Source organism: Elephas maximus, chromosome 2, assembly GCF_024166365.1.
Source record: "Elephas maximus indicus isolate mEleMax1 chromosome 2, mEleMax1 primary haplotype, whole genome shotgun sequence".
Classification (NCBI taxonomy): domain Eukaryota; kingdom Metazoa; phylum Chordata; class Mammalia; order Proboscidea; family Elephantidae; genus Elephas; species Elephas maximus.
Genome location: NC_064820.1, coordinates 191,428,891 through 191,443,816, shown reverse-complemented (window position 1 = coordinate 191,443,816; position 14,926 = coordinate 191,428,891). Strand labels below are relative to the sequence as shown.

Below are 14,926 nucleotides of genomic sequence, written 5' to 3'. Positions count from 1 at the left end.
AGTCCCAAGGATTGGAGCTGGGTTTACCATCGCCAACACTTTATACTGTGGCCGGACACTGCCTGTGGCTTTAAATGCATTTAGTCCTCAGGACAGTCGTGGTTAGTAGGCAGTCATACTAAAAACCCAATGCCGTCGAGTCATACTAGGCCCATTTTATAGATGAAGAAACTGAGCCCAGAGAGGTTAAGCAACTTGCCCAAGGTCAGAGAGTCAATAAGCGAGAGAGCCGGGATTTGAACCCTGTTTTAGTCCGGCTCTCAAATCCGGCGCTGAGCGCAGGAATGAATTTGGGAGTCAATTAGTGTGCGGACGGCGGATGAAAGCCGGTCCCGTCCCGTCCCCTCCCCCGGGCTGCGATGGCTCCGCGCCCGCACAAAGGCCCGGCGGGACCGGACGTGGGCCAGCGGGGGCTGCGTGCCGGCTGTGCAGCCCGGGCCCTTTAAGTGGGGCGGGCCGCGGCCAGGGAGGCGGGTCGGGGGCGGGCCGCGGCGGCGGCGGCGGCGGCGGGCCGGGCCGCAGGGCGCGCGGAGCGAAGGGCGGCGGCAGCGGTTCCTCCTCGGCCCGGGCTCCGGGTAGCGCTCGGCCTCGGCCCCGGCCCACGGCAGCTCGCCCCTCGCGCTCCCGCACCCCGCGCTCTCCGCACCCCGCGCTCCGCGCACCCGCGCTCGGCCCCGTGGCGGCGGGAGGAGCGGCCATGCCGCCGCGGCGCAGCATCGTGGAGGTGAAGGTGCTGGACGTGCAGAAGCGGCGGGTACCCAACAAGCATTATGTGAGTGTGCCGCGGCCCCACGCCCCCTCGAGCCCGCGCCCCGCCGGGGACGACCGGGAGCCCCCGGGCTCTGCGAACTTCTGCTCCTGCACCCCTTCTTCCTCTCCCTTGCACTCCCACCTCGGCCCTTGGTCTGCTCGGCCCGGGTCTCTCCCGGATCCTCCCCCTCCCCCTCCTCTCTTTTGCCCTGTTCTGGTCCTCCATCCCTTCCTCCAGCCTCGCCCTCCTACAGGCCTCTTTGCTGCTCCTCTTCCCCCTTCTGTCTCTCTCTTGTTCCCCAACACCACCCTCATTCTGCCCAGTCAAGGAAAAGTCCGGCCCCAGCCGGTGTAGGGGACAGAGACGGAGAGAATGCGCCTGTTCGCAGGCCGCCCCCCCGCCTCCCCCCCACCTCCCCCCGTCCCTCCGATCGTCCGGAGGCACTCACACCGCAGTGCCCTGGCCACAGGTAGCCCCTCTAGGGACTGCAAAGTTTGCCTTCTTCCTTTGGAGGAGCGAGCCTGAACGATACAGGAGATCTCGCAATCGGTTATTTGAGTTCCTTCACCTTTAAAAGATTAAACAATCCCTGTCCTCTCCAATAGCTTCTGTTTGAAAATATAAGAAAGTTGCTTCCTGGTATCTCCCTCTGTAAAATGGAAATCGAAATGAAAAGGACTGAAGAAAATGGGTCAATAGCGTTATTTTACAGATGGGAAGACCGAGGCTCAAAGAGATTGCAGGAACTAGAACAGAGTAGCATTCAGGCCTTTCCTGCCTCTGGAAGGCGCACCTGGGGCAGATGGGGACCTCAGATGGGAAGTGGCTTTCACAGCAGGCTGTGGTCAGTTTCCGAGAGTTCAGGTGGGCTGGGACCACCTAAGAGGCTCTGGGTGGAGGGATAAGGGGGATGTGGGATGATGGAACCAGATGAGGCTTTGGGGGAGGTCTCCCTCCACAAGTGAAGGGGGCTGTGGCGTCTCTGGTGGTGAAAGGAGGGCAGTGATAGAGCCTAGCTACAGAGAAGTTAACCAGGAAGGAAAAAAGAGCAAGAGGGAGGGAAAAAAATCCTAACAAAGAAGTGCAGAACAGTGAATAGAAAAGGGCGTTGGCTGGCTGAAGTCAGCCCCTTGGCCTCACTGGAAGTGGTCTTTGGGTCAGTTTTTTTAAGAGCCTTATTCTTATAAAACAGATCTACATGCCTGCCGTGAAGAGCCTGCAAAATTCTGAAAGGAGATAGACAGGAATCCACTCTGCTCTCTCTACAAGAAAGGGTGTGCTGTGTAAGAGTCTGTATTGTTATTGGCTGGCCAGCTAGTTATTCCATCCTTAGCCAGGCAGTGGGAAGCAATTTCCTGGACCTGTGGCATCTTTAAATAGAGTGAAGTTTCCCTTGATTCCAGAGCTCAACTACATTGTCTCCTCCACCCCCTTTTTTTTTTCCTCCCTGTTTCACATGCTGCCAAATCTTGGTTTCTTGTTTGAGCCTGTTGAGTGTGTAACAGTTGCCTCAATGGAATGAAGACAGTTTCACCAATATGGCAACAGGGGGAAGTCTGCATTTCTTCACGTTGCTTCCCACCAGATCTGTCAGCTGGTAAAAGCAGAATAGATACACCCACCATGAATTGGTGTCACTGGCCCCTCACTCTCTCCTGCCCTAACCACCGAGAGGTCCTTAAGCTCATTTTACAGATGAGGAAATTAAGGCTCAGAAAGGTGAGGTGTTACCCTTGAGGCCACAGCCAGAGATAGAGCAGGGATCTAAATCCAGGTCAGTAAAAAAAAAAAAAAACCCCAAAAAGTGTTTTCTTCCACCAGACCACACCACCTCCTAAATCTCACACCCCAGATAGTTTCCCTAAGCAAAAAAAAAGTTGTCTTTGAGTCAACTTTGACTCAAGGGGAACCCATGTGTGTCAGAGTGGAACTATGCTCTGTAGGGTTTTCAATGGATGATTTTTTTTAGAAGTAGATCACCAGGCCTTTCTTCCAAGGTGCCTCTGGGTGTACTAAAACTTCTAACCTTTCAGTTAGCAGCTGAGTGTGTTAACTGTTTGCATTACCCGGGGACTCTTTCATAAGCAAAGCCCTCTGAAAAAACCAGAAAATTTGCTGTCATTGTTCTCTGCTTAGTCAGATCCTTTCCTATCCCAGTTTTTTTTTAAGATTCTCCATATGAGGGTTATCCTTCTAAGCCTTCAACCATTTTTTAGGGACCCCTTAAAAGAACTCTGTGTCAAAACGTAGATATTTGATTTGGATACACCTGGGTTCAAGTCTTCGTCTTCTGACTTGATAGCTGGTGGCCTCTCTGAGCCTCAGTTTCCTTATCTGTACGATGGGAATGCTGGTGCTCATTTCCTAGGGGGAAGACCAATGAGCCTGGTAGAGTTGGAATTCCATAACCATTAGCTCCCTCTTCCCAGATCCCTGCCCCGTGGTGTTCATGTCAGTCTGATTGGGAACATGCTGCAGCACGTGGGAAGGGATTCTACAAAGAACTTGTTTTTCTGCATGTAGATTTCGTCGCTGCTCTGATTCATGTGGCCCTCTCCCTTCTGGCTAGCCTTTTGGTTCATCAAATGAGGATGGGCCATGGGTTGAACTGAGGCCTGCGTTACCCACAGGAACAGAGAAAATTTAGTGCCACGATGGCAGAGCATCTAAACCCAACAGAAATGGACTGCCAGCAACCCCTGCTCTTGTTCCTGAGGACCATGGCCCCAGAAAGAGTGGGCCTGGACTTTGACTCCTGTTTGGTATCCTCCTCTCTGAACCTGGCCCTGCCACCCTAGAGAGATAGCATGAGTAGGGGAGGTGGACATCCCTGGGATCTGCCACTTCTTACACTCTCTGACCTTGGGTTGGTCATTTTACCTCTTCGAGCTCCAGCTTCCATGGTCTGCAAATTGTGAATACTGCTACTTCTCCTCTAGGCAGGGTCTCCCAACCTCAGCACTTTTGATATTTTGGGCTTTGGTAGAATTCTCGACTTCTGTGCAGAAGACCTGGGTTCTATTCCCAGCCAGTGCACCTCATGCACAGCTGCCACCCATCTGTCAGTGGAGACTTCTATGATGCTGAACAGGTTTCAGTGGAGCGTCCAGACTAAGACAGACTAGGAAGAAAGACCTGGCAATCTACTTCCAAAAATCAGTCAGTGAAAACCGTGTGGATCACAATGGTCCAATCCACAACTGATTATGGGAATGACACAGGACCAGGCAGCATTTCGTCCTGTTGTGGATAAGGGCCAAGTTGGCAGCAGCTAACCACAACAGCAACAACAAAATTTTTGGTTGTGGGGGGCTGTCCTATACATTGTAGGATGTTTAGCCGCTTCCCTACCCTTTACCCACCAGGTGCCAGTAGCATCCCAGACATTGATTGCCACATATCCCCTTGGGGGCCAGAATTTGCTGACACTCCCTCCTGCCACAACCACTGCACTAGAATATACAGGTCAGTTATGGAGAGTCCTGAACACCACACCCCCTAATTTTCTATCACCCCTTTCCCCACTGATATCATTGGAGAACTGCAGCTGGAGCACAGGGCTGCCCATCAGGGCTGGGCCACCTGTCCCACCTAAAATGGCATCTTCTCCGTGATCACGATGGCATCCTGTCTGTCCCCACCCCACAGGCTTCATTCACCTGTGGGCCCAGGGCGGAGCCGCAGGTGAGGCTTGGAGAATGCTGAAGCAGAAGCCCCCAGCCAGTTGCCCTGGAGTCACGTCTAACCCATGGCGACCCTAAGTGCGTCAGAGGACCTTATGTGCCCCATAGGGTTTTCTATGGCTGTTTGTCAAAAGTGGGCCACCAGACCTTTCTTCTGAGGCACCTCTGGGTAGACTCAAACCTCCAACCTTGCAGTTAACAGTTGTGTGCGTTGACCATTTACACCACCCAGGGACTTCTAGAAGCTCCCCCTGAGCCCCCTCCAAAAAAAAACACTTGCCTTTGAGTTAATTCCAGTACAACTGTCTATAATCTTTATGGAAGCAGAATGCCTGGCCTTTCTTCCTTAGTGCTGCTGGGTAGGTTTGAACCACCAACCCTTAGGTTAGTAGTCGAGCACAAACCATTTGTGCCCCCAGGGTCCAGAAGCTCCAAGGCCTCAGAAATCCCAAGAGTTGGGTAGGGATTACTGTTGATTCTGGTGTCAAAGGTATTGCTTAGGAAGGGTTTCCCTGGAGCCTCTGCCCTCTGTTGGAGTCAGGGAGGTAAGGACTTTGGGGGCTCTTGCCTTTCTCTACCAGTGGCTTTTCTGCCCTGGGGTTTCTTAATGAATGGAAAGGGGTTTTCAGAGCATGGCAACTTGGGGAGACCCTGCCCGAGTTGTCTTCTGGCTGGAGGGGAGGAGGAAATGCTCCCAGTAGGTTTTGTGGGTTTTGTTTGGATCACCCCACTTTCTACACTGGAGGGGATGCACAGAGCATTTGGTTTAGAAGGGAGCCTCCACCAGCAGGGACCTCAAGATGCTGGCTGGCTCTGGTTGAGATCTTGAAATGTTAAAAGTAACAAGATGGTAGTAGTAATTAGAGTAATAATAATAACAGTCACAGTTTGATAAGTTGCACTGGGCCAGCACTGGATTAAGGTCTTTATGTGTTTAAATAGGTACTTTCCTATGATATTAATACAATACTTCAAGTTTATGAATACATTGTTGTTGTTGTTAGCCACCATCAAATCAGCCCCCAACTCATGGCGACCCCATGCGAGATGGGATCAGACCATTATGATCTGTAGGGTTTCATTGGCTGCTTTTCAGAAGTAGATTGCCAGGCCTTTCTTCCTAGTTAGCCTTAGTTTGGAAGCTGTGCTGAAACCTATTCAGCATCATAGCAACACAAAAGCCTCCACAGACAGACAGGTCGTGACTATGCATGAGGTGCATTGGCTGGGAATCGAACCCTGGTTTCCCACATGGAAGGTGAAAATTCAATCACTGAACTACCAATGCCCCCATGGATACATGCTGTAAGCTGCTGTCATCAGCACCTGACTCATGGTGACCCCATGTTTAAAGAGTAAAACTGCTCCTCGTAGGGTTTTCTTGGCTATAATCTTAACAGAAGCAGTCCCCAGCCCTTTTCTTCCATGGAGCCTCTGGTTATCAGCTGATGGCAAACCACTTGCGCCGCCCAGGCTCTGAATACATAACGAGACAATAAATACCCACCCATCTGTCACCCAGTTCTGTCAAATCTTTACATGTTATATATATATTCATTTCAGATCTTTTTTTGTTTTTTAAGAATAAAGCATTACCGATGCACAGTCCCCTTTGTGACCTCCCCACCCACCCCCAAGAGTATCCCACATTTGACATTTATCACTCCCCTGTACTTTTTAAAAAAGAGAGTAGTAACAGATAAGAATTTTTTATTCTTTACTAGCTTTATTGGGAGATAATTTACATACCATAAAATTCACCCATAAATGTACAATATTCACTGAGTTTTAGTAAATTTATAGGGCTGTGCCATCATCACCACAATCCAGTTTGATAACCTTTCCATCACCCCAAAAGGATCCTTGGTGCCGCTTTGCAATCAACCTCCCCTCCCATTCCCAGACGCATGCATCTTTTAATATTGTTGCCTTTCTAACACTCCCAAAAGTCTGGTCTTGTCCTGAATGTATTAAAATTATGTGCATACCGTATGCTTTTGACATCTGCGTTGATACGTACAGCTCCACTTCGCCATAACTGCTAAAGACCTGGCGATCTGCTCATGTAAAGATTACAGCCTGTGGAGCAGTTCTCTGTCACATGGGGTCACTATAAGTCTCAGTTGAACCGAGGGCACCTAACAACAACAGTATTCCATTTATGAATATATCCCTATTTATTCAAGCTCCAATTTGGGGACTTTAGGATGTTTCCAGCAGGGAACTTTCTTTCAGGTGCTTCCTCTGTACATATACCAGAGGTGGATTGCCGGGTCTTGGGGTTTGTGTGTTTTCAGCACTGCGTCTACATCCCCGTGAGCGGTCCCTATGAGTTCCCTCTGCACCCTGCCCTTGCCAACACTGCGTTGTCAGACTTTAGTTTTTGCCAGTCAGGGCGGTGCTCATTTGCATTTCTCTGCTTGCTAGTGAGGTTGAGCATCTTTTCATATCTTTTTTTATTAGCCTTTGAGTTTCCTCTTCTGTGAATTGCTGGTTTTTATCCTTTGCCTTTCTTTTGGGTTATTTGTTTTCTGTTGATTTATAGGATTTATTTCTACATTCAGGATGCTAACCCTTAAGGTAGTTATGCTTTGTTGCCATCAAGTCCTTCCCAATTAGTAGTAGTAGAAACAGTTTGTGCCACCTGGGGACCTAAAATAGTTACACTACCCCTTTCCTTCAAGTCAGTTCAATTCTTACTCATAGTGACCCTATAGTGTCCCCATTTTATCTGTGAGGGGACAGGAGGCCCAGAGAGGTGGTGGGACATGCCTGAGGTCACACTGTAATCAGTAGAGAGGTGGCAGCCTTGTGATCCGAGTGACCTTGGGTTGGTCATTTACGCTCCTGGACCCCAACAACAACAACCAGTTGCCATGGAGGCAGTTCTAACTCATGGCAACCCCATGTATGGCATGGCAGCCCTGTATGTGTCAGAGTAGAACTGTGCTCCATAGGGTTTTCGATGATTGATTTTTCAGAAGTACCTCGTCAGGCCTTTCTTTTGAGGCACCTCTGGGTGAACTCAAACCTCCAATCTTTTGGATATCAGAGCGCTTTAACTGTTTGCACCACCCAAGGATGCCTTCTGGGCCCCAGTTTGCCTTTACGTGAGAAATGGAGACCATCCTGGACCATCCACCCATCTCACTGTTGGTTCAGCCTGGATGGATTAAGCTCAAGCTGCTACCAGGCTTTGATCATTCTTTGAGAAGCCTTGGATTGATTGGGCTCCTGGAGTGGTGGGTTGGCAAGCCCTGTGCTGCCAGCCTTGAACCCTCCCTTCTCCACTGGCCATACTCGAGGAGCCTGGGAGTCACTGTTCTGAGCAGCTGAATTTTACATGCACTTATTAGGGTTATGGGCATTCTTGTGTCAGTGGTATAGGTGGCCTCTGACTGATGAGTTTAGTAATCTTGAATGAACCATGGATCTACTGCCCAAATTAGCTGAGTTCTGGTTTTCAGCCACCAGCTGCCCCCGCCCCTCTACTCCTGGCACCTCTTGCAGAAACATGCAGGGCAGAGCAGCAAACTTGAGTGGAAAGAACATGAGTGTTACCAGCAAACATATCTACATCAAGTTCTGCATGGCCTTGAGTGACTCAACCCCCAGCCTTAGTTTCTGTATCTGTAGAATGAGTGCAGTGTCTTCCTTGTAAGACTGTGTCAGTTTTTGATAATGTATGCACTCAAGTTATACTCCATCTCTGCTGCTCGGGTCAAAAAAGCAAATACTAGCACGTTTCCTTCCAACCCACCATTACGTTCATGATAAAAAGGATTTGGCTTTGAATCCTCTTCAACCACTTCTCACCTGAGTGACCTTGTAGAAGCCTTACCTGAGAATCTGTGAAATGAGTAACAATAGTACTTACCTACAAGTCTGGGGTGATTGTGACTATGAGATAGTATTACACGACACTGAGCCTTGCGTATAATAAAAAAAAAACAGTTGCCATCAAGTCAACTCCTTCTCATGGTGACCCCATGTGTGTCAGAATAGAACCATGATCCAGAGGATTTTCAATGGCTGATTTTTGAGACATAGATTGCCAGACCCTTCTTCTGAGGAACCTCTGGGTGGAGGCAAGCTTGCAACCTTTTGGTTAGCAGTCATGTTTATTAACCGTTTACACCACCCAGGGACTCTGGTGTAAAATTAAAAAAACCAAACCCATTGCCATCGAGTCAATTCCTACTCATAGTGACCCTATAGTACAGGGGAGAACTGTCCCATACAGTTTCCAAGAAGCACATGGCTTCAGACTGCCAACCTTTTGGTTAGCAGCCATAGCTCTTAACCACTGTACTACCAGGGTTTCCTGGTGTATAATAGGAACTTAATAAATGGTGGTTGTTGTTTTTGTTGTGTGCCATCGAGCCTATGCTGTAAACTGCCCTGTAGGGTTTCCTAGGCTATAATCTTTATGGGAGCAGATCACTGGGTCTTTGCTCCTGTGGAGCAGCTGATGGGTTCAAACCGCCAACCTTTCAGTTAGCAGCCGAGTGCTTAACCATTGTGCTACCAGGGTTCTTTCAGTAAATGCTAGTCACAAAAAATAACACTAATGATAATATCAGCCATGATCCCTGTCACCAAGCCTATCTCCTGGCCCTGAGGGCATGCTAAGTGTTTCCCGAGATCTTTCGATCAGGCAGCATTTACTGGTTGCTGCACTGGGTACCCTGCTTTGTTAGGAAAGGGTCTGGGCAAGGCAGAGCCATTCCTAACTACTCTAGAGGCAGCTTCTTGTCCCACACCTTGTCTGTATCACACAGAGCTAGTGCCCTAAGAAGGCATTATGGCCCCTCTGGCAGGTTTTTTTTTTTAATGACTATTATTTAAATGGCTGTTGCTTTCTTTTGATTGCAAAAGAGGCTGTTGCAGCTGCAGGCTGTGCCAAGTGAGTGATAAGCAGGAGGGCTGTTCTGTGTTGAGGATCCACCTCACACACCATGCTCTGCTTGGGACCTCATCAGCCCCTCTCTGCCATGGGTGCAAGGAGCAAGGCTTGGGTCACTCTTAATGGGAGATTTCCCAGCCTGCTTCTCTCACACCCTAGGCTTCTACAGCTGTCTTAAGGTCAAGAGGGACTGTGGCTCTGGTATTTTCAAGTTATAGAAATGTCACTTTAGAGTTCAAACTTTGAATCTGTGCCATCTATTGCTTTTGGTAGGCAGAGAAAGTACACTGGACTGCCTGGTTCAAATCCCTGCTCTGCCCCTTACCAACTGTGTGACCTTGGACAAGTTACTTACCCTCTCTGTACCTCAGCTTCCTTGTTTATAAAATGGGGGCAGTAATACTCCCAATTTCATAGAGCTGATATGAGGATGGAAACCCTGGTGGCATAGTGGTTAAGTGCTACAGCTGCTAACCAAAAGGTTGGCAGTTCGAATCCGCCAGGCACTCCTTGCAAACTCTATGGGGCAGTTCTACTCTGTCCTACAGGGCTGCTATGAGTCGGAATCAACTGGATGGCAATAGGTTTGGTTTGTTTTTTTGTTTGTTTTTTGGTTTAATGTGAGGATTGGGGCAGGGCAGTGGTTCAGTGGTAGAATCCTCGCCGTCCATGCAGGAGACCTGGGTTTGATTCCCAGCCAGTGCACCTCATGTGCAGCCGCCACCCATCTGACACTGGAGGCTTGGGTGTTTCTGTGATGCTACACAAGTTACAGCAGTTTCCAGACTAGGACGGACTAGGATCTACTTCTGAAAAAGCAGCCAGTGAAAACCCTGTGGATCAAAGTGGTCCGATTTCAATTGTACATGAGGTCACCGTGAGTTGGGGCCCCCTGGACAGCAGGTGACAACAACAACGAGAGGATTAAATGGGCCTAGCATATAGTAAGGGCTTGATAACCATTAGCTACATTAGGAGTGTACAATAGTAAAAAGTCTGTAACTACCTAAACACCCATCGATAGAGAACAAGGTAAATAAAACATACAACATCCACATGCCAGAGTGCCATCAAGATGGTAAAAACACACCCTGTCGTCTGTCGTGGGAATAATAAGTGATAAAAGCTGCTTCACGACACCGTGCTCGGGCCGAGTCCCACCTGATGAAAACTGAGGGCTTAAAGTGTGTCTGCGTAAGCACAGAGATACAGGTGATAAAATGTATGTCACTTTTTTTTTTTCTTGCCTGTGCTTTTCTGTTTTCTAAATATCCTGCAGTGAACACTTTTTGTTTTCCCATAAAAGTGAAAAGCAGTGAATGCCCACGGACAAAGAGAAGCAGCAGTGCCGAGTTGCGCGGCTCCCACACAGTCCCCACATCCTGCTGCCCTGCCCAGTTCTGGGTCCTCCTGCCTCTGCCTCCCCTGGCGCCTCCAGGGCACCTGCTCTCAGAGACTCGTCCCCTCCCCCTACCACACAGGGAGGTCTCTCTGGATGTGGCTTTCCAGCCAGTGAGCTGGAGAGTGGAAAGAGAGGCGTTGAAAATACTACGAGGGAAGAAGGCCTGGCAGGTACTTTTCTAGTTAGAATGCTGCGTGCTTAGCGAGTCCAGGTCCTCAGAGCATATAACATAGCACTTACATCTGGTTTGTTCTTGGTGTTAGTTACCATCGAGTCAATTCTAACTCCTGGCAACCCCCTCCTAGAGTAAAACTGTTACATAGGGTTGTCAAGGCTGTGACTTTTCAGAAGCGCATCACCGGCTCTTCTGAGATACCACTGGCTAGGTTTGAACTGCCAGCCTTTCAACTACTAGTCAAGCGCTTAACCATTTGAGCCACCCAGGGACTTCTTGCAACTGGGTAGTGAAATAATTGCAAGCTTGAGTGCTGCAGACCTGGCACCATCTGCACCCCAAGGTCATGGGGGCACCAGAAAGATTATCCAGTTTAGAGATGTGCCCAGCACCCCATTCCCCTGGTGTTTTGTGTATCTACCTGTCACCCACCCAGAGGCCACAGGAGTCAGCACACAGCCCAGCAACCACACTACCAAAAAAGGAGGACTGGGAGAGCCACCTGGTTCAGCTGTACTTCTCTTCTGGGACACTCATATCTGGGTTACAAACTGCCTGCTTTTCTCCTTGGAGGAAGAGTTGTGGTGGGTGGTGTGGTCCAGCTTTCCTTTCCCCCACTTGGAGATGAAGGCTGATGTGGGTCATCATTGCAGCTGCTGAAAAGTGGGCCGTGGCCCAGCAGCCTGGGAGTCTGCTGGCTCAGCCAGTGTGTCGTGAGCACCCATCCTTGGCCAGAGAATAAGACAAACGCTTTTAAGAAGGCTATGTGGCTGGATGGTTGCAGGCAGGGGGTCTGCAGTCAGACTGGTCCTGGGTTCAAGTTCCTGTTCTGTCACTTACTTGCAATTGGCTCTGAGTCTTCTTCTCTGTGAAGGGGGTAGCTTTGAGAAGGAGATGACACAGACTTTTGTGCAGAGTGCCTGAAGAGGGGCACTGCTAGGACAGCTGTCCCTGGGGTTTTCACGCCTCAGGTAATGCCTTTTCTGGACCTTCTTGGGGGCCGCGATCTTGTGGGTGGGTTTGGCTGGGCCCTGGGTGGAGCTGGCATTCCTTGGCCCTCAATTGGACATGGGAATTGGCAAATGGGATAGATTCAGTAGGCTCCATGTTTCCAGCAGCAGCCAGTGGGTAGGGCTGGTATGCCTGAGCCCTCTGGGTCTCTGCCCCTGCAGGGGCCTGCAGGCCCGAGCCTTGCCACAAGCCAGAGCTTTGCCACAAGCCAGCGTTCCTCCAGCCCAGGCTCCGCACTGCAGGGCGTTCTTCCCCTCACTTACTGGCCCACATACAGGCCTGCAGGTGGGGTGGAGAGTCCAAGCCTAGGACCTTCAAGCCCTGAAGGGAGAACGGACTATGTGAGCAGAGCTCTTCTGCTTCCACAGCCATCTCAGGCCAACCTAGGACTCAAGGCTGCCAGATTCAGCAAATGAAGAGGGTGCTCAGTAAGGTTTGAATTTCAAATAAACATGCAGGTGGTGCAAGTAGTTAAGGCACTTGACTGTTTACAAAAGGTTGGAGGTTCGAGTCCACCCAGAGGTGCCTCAAAAGAAAGGCCTGGTGATCTACATCTGAAAAATCAACCACTGAAAATCTTAGGGTACACAGTTCTACTCTGACACGCACAGGATCGCCATGAGTCAGAGTCGACCCAACAGCAACTGGCTAATACTTGAAAAAATACTTGTTGTTTATCTGAAATCCAAATTTTACTGGGCGCCCTGTATTTTATCTGGCAACTCTGCCAAAACTACCACTTTGAAAATAACAACAACCATAAACTTTCCAGCATTGTAATGTCAACCGTATGCCTTGAGAATTCACTGAACAAACCTAAGTCCTTACAGGCACCAGGCACAGGGATGATGTATAGGTTGTAAGTACTGGGTGATGTACAGATAAGCGAACCAAGGATTCAGACCTCAAGGAGGTCAGTGTCCTGAGAAAGACGGACAGGTAAGCAGGCCATTGCAGGTCTGATCCGGAACCTGAGGGTGCGAGGAGGAGATTGAGCAGAGGCCTGTGCCCTTGGGCTCTACGGACTTGGACTGGGGCAGGGGGTGGGAGGGCTGCACAGCAGAGGTGCCCATGACTGAGCACAAAGCAGGGTGGGATGTTTCCAAGTGGAGGAAGTAAAGAAATTTCGGGCAGAGAGACCAGAAGGGCAAAGAAATTGAAACCATGGCACATGGCTTATTTGAAAAAAGCAGGTGTGGTTTGAGTGATGGAGATGAAGCAGGGTGGGTAGGCGGGGCCAGAAGAACCTGAGGCTCCTGGCTAGGCCAGGAACCACAAGAGAATGTAAGGCATGGACCCCACCCCCAGAAAGGCCATGGCCCTGTACACTCAGGGTGCCTGGCCAGGGTTCAGGACCAGAGGCAGTTCAAGATGGAAGTCCCTGGAATAGTTTGGAGGAGTTGGTACGCAGGGGCTCTTGATAAGAGAAGGGGTGGGGAGCCCTCTGTCCCAGGACAGGTGGCAGAGCGCAGACAAGCTCAAGAAGGCGAGAGAGAGAGGGCTGTCCAAAGTGGATGGCCATGTGAGGACAGCGGAGATGAAGTTACAGAGGGAGAAAACATTAGAGGGGCCTGGGAAAGCCTTTGATGGGTGGTGCAGACAGATAATGCACTCCGCAACTAATTGAAATGTTGCAGGTTTGAGTCTATCCAAAGGTGCCTCAGAAGAAAGGCCTGGCGATCCACTTCCGAAAACTCAGCCGTTGAAAACCGTGGAGAGCACGGTTCTGCTCTGACACACAGAGGGTCACCACGAGTTGGAGCCAACTCCACAGCAGCTGGTCACTGGTGAAAGCCACATTTCAGAATTCCGAAATTGGGAAGGGATTAAATCACTCCACACTTGTTTTGTTCCTAAAGCTCAGTAAACCAAAAAAAAGAAAAAAAAAAAAATGAAACCCAAACCCATTACTGTTGAGTTGATTCTAACTCTTACTGATCCTACAGGACAGGGGAGAGCTGCCCCACAGGGTTTCCAAGGAGCGGCTAGTGGATTCAAACTGTCAACCTTTTGGTTAGCAACCATAGCTCTTAACCAGTATGCCCACATAGCAACTATTCATTATTACTGTAAAATAGCATCATTTACCTGAGTGCTTATTGTGTGCTCAGGACTTTTGATGCCTTTGCCACTGAATCCTCATGACAGCTGTGTGAGATAAGGAGTATCACTTAGGATTCTTGGCTTGCAAGTGACAGAAACAGACCTGGCTGACTCACCAAAGGAAATGTATTAGAAAAGCAGAGCTGACAGAAATGAGGGGAAAGCCCAGGACCCAGGTCTGAGAAGGAACCTGGGCAGCTGGAGACATCCAGGGAGTAGGAGCTGTCAGAGGGCATCGGGCATTACCAGGGGCAGCAGCTACTCCATTCGTTTTGGTCTTTGTGGCCATTCAAGAGTCTAGTTCCAGGAAGAGAGAATCTGATTGGCCAAGCCAGATCACCTGACCATCCCTTGGCCAGGTCAAGGTGGAATATCGTGATTGACTGTCCCATAGAAACTGCAAATAGTGGGGAGGGATAGTCTAGGAAGGTGATTGAGGGCACTGTTGCTGGAAGACCAGGGGCATAGAGGCTGGGAGGCTGAAACGGTGTTGTTGTTAGCTACAGGGTCAACTCCAATTCATGGTGACCCCTTGTGCAACAGAATGAAATGTTGGCCAGTCCTGGACCATCTTCATGGTTGTTGGTATGTTTGCATCTTCCAGCACTGTATCAGACAGTATTCTGTTGTGATCTATAAGGTTTTCGTTGACTATTTTCAGAAGTAGATTACCAGGCCTATTTTCCTAGTCTATCTTAGTCTGAAAGCTCCACTGAAACCTGTTGACTATGGGTGATCCTGCTAGTATTTGAAATGCCAGTGGAATAGCTTCCAGCATCACAGCAATACACAACCTACCATATGACTACTATGTGGGTACTATTATTAGCCCATTTCACAAATTTGGAAACTGAGGCTCAGAAAGGTGAAGGAATTGCCCAGGATCACACTTGGC

At 49.6% G+C, this 14,926-nt stretch overlaps 1 protein-coding gene across 2 annotated transcripts in view; it reads left to right on the top strand.

Moving 5' to 3' along the window:
- Positions 1-514: 514 nt before the first annotated feature.
- Positions 515-14,926, top strand: part of SH3PXD2B (SH3 and PX domains 2B) — a 124,984-nt gene continuing 110,572 nt past the window's right edge. For both annotated transcript variants that reach the window (XM_049874324.1, XM_049874323.1), the window contains exon 1: positions 515-772. In XM_049874324.1, coding sequence (XP_049730281.1) covers positions 698-772 — 75 coding nt within the window. In that variant the 5' untranslated portion in view covers positions 515-697. The remainder of the gene's footprint in view (positions 773-14,926) is intronic.